This window comes from Panthera leo, chromosome B3 (genome assembly GCF_018350215.1).
Source record: "Panthera leo isolate Ple1 chromosome B3, P.leo_Ple1_pat1.1, whole genome shotgun sequence".
Classification (NCBI taxonomy): Eukaryota; Metazoa; Chordata; class Mammalia; order Carnivora; family Felidae; genus Panthera; species Panthera leo.
Window position 1 is genome coordinate 134,499,579 of NC_056684.1, and position 7,588 is coordinate 134,507,166.

Consider the following 7,588-nt stretch of genomic DNA (forward strand, 5'->3'; position numbering starts at 1 on the left):
AATATCACTTGATTTTTACCACAACTTCCTATTGTCACAAATGTTCTTTATCGTCATGTAAGTTACTCTTTTCGCCTATTGTCTGTACCTAGGTAGAACACCTACATTTCCCCCTTGGAGGTGTTCCTTAAAATTTTATATGGGTAATTGAGTTTGAAAGATTCAATCTCTCTCTGTTGGCTTAGTATAATTTTAGATGAAACTTACACAACTAGGGTTTAGGCCTTATTTCCAACTTCTGCTCCCAACACTGTAAAAACAATAATGACCTATAAATGAAGAATAAAAATGCACTAAAACAACACTCATTTCAACTAAAACGGGCACAATTTATTTAAAATGCAAAGGAGCTCAGTCTGCTTTTGTACATTTTCGTTTAAAAGGAGAGTCAGAGATGGAGCCTGGCTGGCTCAGTCGGTAGAGCATGCAACTCTTGATCTTGGGGTCGCTGAGTTCAAGCCCCACACTGGGCATAGAGTTTACTTTAAAAAAAAGTTTTAATGAAAAAAAAAAATTTTTCTTTAAAGGGAGTCAGAGGCCAGCAGTATCAAAATGGCACTGTTGATGCTCCCAAAAATTCACCATCCACACAGTTAAGATTTTTTCCTAGGCAGTAAGGTTTTTCATCAGCCACAGCACTTCAATACTATAGAAATAACTTCTCTGATTTACAGTTTAAATAAAAAGAAAATACAAGTGACATCCAATAAATAATAACAAACCCACTTTTCTTGTTTTGAAAATCACCAGGTGCGGTTGCTTCTGTGGTTGTTTATACATCTTGCTTGAAACTCTGACAGGACTGTCTAATTGCTACTCAGAAGAGAACAAATTATAATCTAGTCTGTTTAGGAGGGTCATTGTTAGAAGCAGCAATTGTTTCAAACAGGGATAAAAAAAGGTTTATGCAGCCCTCCTCCCCTTCCACCCACAAAAAAAAAAAAAATCATGGCCTTTTTAAGAATAAAGGGGAGAGGGGGCGCCTGGGTGGTGCAGTCGGTTAAGCGTCCGACTTCAGCCAGGTCACGATCTCACGGTCCGTGAGTTCGAGCCCCGCGTCAGGCTCTGGGCTGATGGCTCAGAGCCTGGAGCCTGTTTCTGATTCTGTGTCTCCCTCTCTCTCTGTCCCTCCCCCATTCATGCTCTGTCTCTCTCTGTCCCAAAAATAAATAAACGTTGAAAAAAAAAATTTAAAAAAAAAAAAAAAAAAAGAATAAAGGGGAGACGTTGTGCAGATCAAAAAATTCTTCCTTGCTGAGGGAAAACAAAAATAACAGTTACTGTTTATTAATGCTTACCATCTGCTAGACATTTTACACTCATTTCACTTAATCCTCCTAACCTCATAGTAGGTATGATTATATCTATTTAGCAGATAAGGAAACTCTGCCTACAGAGGTTAAGTAAGTAAAACCTTGGTTTGCAAGCATAATTCATTCCAGAAACATGCCTGTAATCCAAAGCACTTGTATGTCAGTGAATTTCAAGAACCAATGGCTCAGTTGTGATCATGTGACATCCAGCGTCACGTACTACTCGTGGTGCAGGACATTGCTTTTTTATCAAGTTAAAATTTGTTACAAATGTTTGCTCGTCTTGCGAACACTCAGAACAAGTGACTCGCAATCCAAGGTTTTACAGTATTTAATAATTTGCTAAAGATCCCACAATTTGAAATGCATGAAAATGGAATTTATCCATGTCTAATTTAAAAGCCCAACTCCTAAGCCTCAATAAATCAGTACAGTTTTTGGTACAATAGCAACTTTCTGATACTGTAAATATGGAGGATTTTCAAGCTGTACCAACAATGCTATTGTCGAACTGTTATCTTGTTCACTGCTGGCACAAGGTAGATAATTACTTGTTAAATGAATACGTGAACTGGCCCTGTTTTTAAATGATTTACAAAATCAGTAAATTAGGTTCAAGCAAGTCCTATTTTAATAGAAAGGGAAAATAAGAGAAGCATTAAGCAACTTAGCAGATTTATAATCACTAAGCAATTTTTTTTTTTTTTACTAAGCATCTACTATGTACCAAGGAAGGAGCCAGATACTAGTAATATAAGGATAAATAAAATATAATCCGTACCCTGGGCATCAAGGAAAGAGGTAAATCATAACCCAACGTGGTAAGCGCTCTCCAAGAGAGATCCACAAAGTTATGTTGAAACACGGATGGCATGCAATCAACTCAGCCTACCTGCCACGGACTGAAAATGGTTTCACCAAGTACCGGGCACATGAGCAGAGTCATACTGGAAAAAAGTGTTTTCCAGGCAAAGGAGGGTAGAGGAGGAAGTAGAAAAGGAAGGGCTTTCCAGGCAGAGGCTTGGAGTTGTGCAGGTACTTCACAAAGTTCCATGTGGCACACGCTCTGGGTGCAAGCAAGCAAACCGCGCATGTGTATGTAAGTGTGCACATGTACAGCAATGTGAAGAGAAGAGGACGTAACAGCTAGGACTAGAAAAGGGACGTTGATCATAGCGAGGCTAGGTTTCCAGTGTCCCAAAACTAAGAGGTTTGGATTTTATCCTGTAAGGAACAGAGCTAAAAGATTTTAAAGCACTTAATGTTTTAGAAAACTGGCAACACGCAGAAAATGGGAGTGGAGGAGGGAGAAACGGGTGACGGGATGGGAAGGACAAAGTACACGGGAGAGAAAAGCGCTACTGAAATAGAGAAAAAGGGAGAATTAAGGAAAGGACAAATATAAGAAACAATTCTGGCACAGGATGAACAAGATTTGATGACCAACTAGAAACAGGAGATGGAAAAGAAAGGCAAAATAAAAGTGACAAAGACTTCGTGTTTAGGAGATTGGGCAGATGATGAAACCATTAAAATTGAGAATACAGAACCACATCTGGTAGGAAGAACAAAATGAATTCCACCTTAAGCCTACAGGACAGTCATGTCAGAGGGGATGCTATTTTCTAGGAATAGCCAACTGTTTTCCCTAACTAGGATACAATGAGAGACTAGTGTTTCCCTTGTTATCCAGCCCTTTTCTGTTCTAAATTTCAAAGTCACATGACCCTTTCCTTTCCCTTTCATCCCCAACCTGTCCCACCTAATGTACCTCCCACCCAAAGTGTACTCCATGCAGTAAAATGATTTCTGCAGCTCTCCAAAGTTTCTGCCTTGTAGAAAGGCAGAAATTCTAAATATACTTTCTTTTTATCAACCTTTCTTTTTATCAATTTATCAAAACTGGGTTTATTTCAACCCAATAAACACAAAGGCTTGATTAAATCAGGATAAAAAGTTAAACCAGAATGCTAGTTTATTAATTTATAAGAAATAAAATTATCCAAGGAAGTGCTCTCATCCAAAAAACCAGCCCATCCTCTCTCTGGAGGCAGACCTACACTGAAATTAAAGTACTCTTTAGATCTAAATACTACTTTCGGAAAGAATATCAAGAAATCAAAATATTAGTTAACATAACTATCGATTACCATGTAACTCTGGGTCACTCTTCATTAGTAAAGCAAAATAAGGACTTCAAAAATGAGCGAAAGTTGCTAAGGATACCCAAATGGGCTATCTTCCTTATTTTACTGTCGAAATATGGGTGGAATGGTAAGTAGGCACAAAAATACATTTCAGCTGGAACGTTTTAACAATACGTTCAAGTCAGAAAGGGCTTAAGACTCTGTGAATATTTTAATGAGTTGCTTCAACTGTTAAAAATCGAAGGAATACAGTGACTATGTGTGAGGCACAGATACTTTTTAACCGAGTCAATACAAAGGAAAAGGATCAAGATCAGATCCGCCCCCAAGTTAAAGGCAAAGTAAGCGGTGGGCGTGGAAGAACCAAACAAAAATAAACTACTCGATGCAGGAACAGTTTCATTCTGAGGTATACAGAGTATTCAACCAGAACTCTTCTCCAGACCCCAGTGGTCTAGAGAAAATCGGTTAAGAGGCAAAAGTGTAAAGAAAAAAGGGAGTGACACTCCTGACGGATGGAAGTGGGAACCAAACGGGAGCTCCCACGGTCCCAGGAAAACCCTCCCTCCCATCGCTCCAGCTGTTACCTTCCACTTCCTCCGTGCCCTCCATCAGCATATCCTTCGTAAAGTTTGAAATCTGGCCAGTGAGGGAAGCCAGGCTGCCTCCGACTTGACCCAGAGACTGGCCCAAGCCGGAGCCGAGGCCCCCAAGCCAGGACGACATCGCTGCAGGTTAGAGAACGACCCGGTCCGCTCCGAGCAAAGCGTCCAGCGTCGTCGGACGACCCCGCCAAATGTCCTCGAACCACCGCCTTCGCGGGGCTAGTCCATATCAAAACACTCAAGATTCCACAACACAATGAGGGGTTCCTAAGCAACGCCGGCTTCGGGGGGCTCCCACCAACGGCCCGACTCTGCCTAGAAACGCAGAGGCCTGGCCCGGGACGTTACCAGGGGCCCGCCTCCAGTGCCACAGTCAACCCCGCGAGGCCTCTGCTCATTCCTACGACTTCCCACCGTCCGGGTTGGGCCACTTCTTCCTCTGCTTTAGTGACTTTCCCCAGTTCCGAAGGCAACTCCTGCCAACTCGACGCCGACCGCCATGACACCCACTCTAAACGCGGCAATGGATCATAGAGAGGAGCCGCGGTGGCATAGAAGGGCTCTGCGGAGCCGCCGGACGCGTCCTTGGCGCAAGGGAGCGTGGGATCGCGGAGGACCGAAAGCGGCCGGCCAGGGCAAGGTCAGCCTCCACGTAGCTCACAGGCTTTGGCCGCTGGGGGTGTGGTCTCATGAGCAAGGGGTGACGCAGTGGCGCCTGCTCCCTGCACCTGAGCTTCAGGCAGAGCCCTCTGCGAGTGGTGCCTTTCGAAGCCAGAGCGGCCCGGAAAGCTCCTGGACCCCCCCACTGTGTCGGTGAAACCTGAGTGTTTAATTTTAACTGTACCACGAATTCAGCATCGCAAGGGCACTTGCGGGGTCGCTCCACTGTGCAGCAAGAGGCTTTACTTATCGGTTACTGTGTCGCTTCTTCTACAGCTTGTCGGGCTGCTCTGTACCGGACACTAGGGTAGGAGTTAAGGATACACAAGTAAAAAGGATGGGTTGCGAACTCTTGTTCGTGCAGGAAAAACATGTTGGTTACTTTCTATAGTAGTGATTTTCCCTGGTAGCTTTACAGCTCGTAGTTGAAACCCTGCGTTCTTGAATATACCAAGAGCTTTGTTCAAGAAGCCGATTTAACCCATGAAGTTTAAAACGCAGACCACCTTAAAAGCTTTTAAATGAAGAATTTGCATCCCATTCCGGAGGTGTTTATCAAATGTTTTCCGTGTATTTTTTTTTTTTTTTTTTTTTTTTTTTTTTGAAGACATCAGTGCCGAAGAGCTAGGTATGCAGACTCTGGGACCTGCCTGGATCTGTCACTGGCTGTATGACCGTGGGTAGGTTACTTAACCTCTCAGTGCGTCAGTTTCTCGTTTGTAAAATGGAGAATGATGGGGTTGTTAGGATGATTAAATAAGGTAATAGTTTTTAAGTGCTCGGAACAGTGCCTGGTGAGTTCTCTTTAAGTGTGTGTAAAGTTTCAAAAATGTAGCACACAGATGACCTGAGAGTTGGTATGTCTACCATTATTCTGGGCACTGGGGATACAGCAGGAGAAGACATACGTAGTCCCTGGTCTCTGGAGCTTGCATTCCATTGGGAAGGGAGAGCTGATAAACAAAATGTACTAAATATAAGACAGGTGACTGCTTGAAGAAAAACACACACACACACACACAGGGTAAGGATAATATGGAAAAGATATGAGGAGAGGGGACACTTGTAATGTTATAGAAGGCAGTCAGGAAAGGCTTCACTGATAGGGTGATACTTAAACAGATACTTGAAGTAATTAAAAGAATGACATATATCCGGGTGCCTAGCTGACTCAGTCAGTAGAGCATGCGACTGTTGATCTCAGGGTTGTGAGTTCAAGCCCCTAGAGCTTACTTAAGGAAAAACAAAGTGAAATATGTGGGTATCTGGGAAAGAACAGTACAGGCAGAAAGAAACAACTGATGCAAAGGTCCTGAGGCAGGAGAATCCTTGGCAGGTTAGAGGATTACCAAAAAGGCAAGGATGGCTGGAGCAGAGTGGGGTGGGGAAGGATGATAAGGGATGAGGACCAAGAAGTAAGAGTGGGAGGACAGAGATCACATAGGGCCTGGTAGGCCATTGTAAGGACTCTAGCTTTTATTGAGTGGGATGGGGCGCGATTATTGAAGTGGGAAACTGCTTTGAGATGAGTCACATGAACATAGGACCTAAGTGGGTTTCTGGACAACTGAAAAGTTTAGCTAGTGTCAATCAAGCCTGTGTTTCCTACAGCTGTAAATTCTCTGGAGCGCTGTCCTATAAATTCATGTCATGCCATAAAGACACTGCCATTAATGAAAGAGTGCAATTAATGAACATGTTTTTACATCATTTATTAAGTAATTAACACAAAAAGCTATGTTCTAAAAGTTTCTTATGGGGGATTTTTTTTCCCTGTGGGATGAACTATGGCCCAAGAGACTTTAAGAATGATTCTGATAAATAACATGATATGATGTTTGGGATCTTGGTTCAGTATAATGGGAGCAGGGCAGATGAAATAAGAATTCTCAGGAATTGATCATCGCTGAAGCTGGGTGATGAGTACATATGGGTTCACTATACTAGTCTTTTACTTTGCATATGTTTGAAATGTTTTATAATAAAAAGTCAAAAGACATCCAAGTTTGATGAAGTTTGGGCTGACGATGTCGCTTCCTTTTCCTGCCAAATATCCCTGGAGCTAACACACAACTGAGTAGCAAAACCAACCCCACACAGGAGCCCATAAATGTGAGTGGCTCCAGGCAATGAGGTCTAGGCTGCTCAGCTGAAATTCTGAACCTGGGGTTTTCTTTTTTCATTTTTAAAAATGTTTATTTCTTTTGCAGAGAGACAGAGAGAAAACATGATCGGGGAGGAGCAGAGAGAAAGGGAAAGAGAAAATCCCAAGCAGAGTCTGCAATATCAGCACAGAACCGGATGTGGGGCTCGAACTCACCAACTGTGAGACCATGATCTGTGCCGAAATCAAAAGTCGGATGCTTAATTGACTGAGCCACGCAGGCGCCCCTGAACCTTGGATTTTTGAAACCTCAATGGCTAGCAACAAAAAAAGCAAATGAAAACACTATCAGCTGAAACCTGGTTTCTGTTTCTCAAGAGGTGGGATCATCGATACTTCTCTAGAAAAAAACAGTTCCTTTGTTGTGAGAAACCATCTAAATGAGTTTATTTATGCAAGTGTAAAGCAAAAACCCATTTTATTTTTTAATGTTTTTAAAATATTATTTATCTTGCCCCTGAGGTTTTTTTTTTTTTTAAGTTTTTTTATTGTGAGAGAGAGAGAGGGAGAACATTAGTGCGTGTGTGAATGGGGGAGGGGCAGAGAGCGAGGGAGAGAGAGAGAACCCCAAGCAGGCTCCGTGCTGTCAGTGCAGAGCCCAACTCAGGGCGTGAAGTGGGGCTTGATTTACCCAAACTATGAAATTTGAAGTGGGGTTCATGGGCAAATGGCTAAGAAAGAATTCTTGAGACGTTTTTG

At 42.6% G+C, this 7,588-nt stretch overlaps 1 protein-coding gene and 1 long non-coding RNA gene across 3 annotated transcripts in view; one reads left to right on the plus strand and one right to left on the minus strand.

Annotated features, from left to right (window-relative positions):
* Positions 1 to 4,549, minus strand: part of TRIP11 (thyroid hormone receptor interactor 11) — a 61,823-nt gene extending 57,274 nt beyond the window's left edge. For both annotated transcript variants that reach the window (XM_042944113.1, XM_042944112.1), the window contains exon 1: positions 4,048 to 4,549. In XM_042944113.1, coding sequence (XP_042800047.1) covers positions 4,048 to 4,186 — 139 coding nt within the window. In that variant the 5' untranslated portion in view covers positions 4,187 to 4,549. The remainder of the gene's footprint in view (positions 1 to 4,047) is intronic.
* Positions 4,550 to 4,558: 9 nt separating this feature from the next.
* On the plus strand, positions 4,559 to 6,972 carry LOC122223064. The gene is made up of 3 exons (XR_006204026.1): positions 4,559 to 5,032; positions 5,333 to 5,405; positions 6,936 to 6,972. It is a non-coding gene; the product is annotated as an uncharacterized LOC122223064 (long non-coding RNA).
* The last annotated feature ends 616 nt before the right edge of the window (positions 6,973 to 7,588 follow it).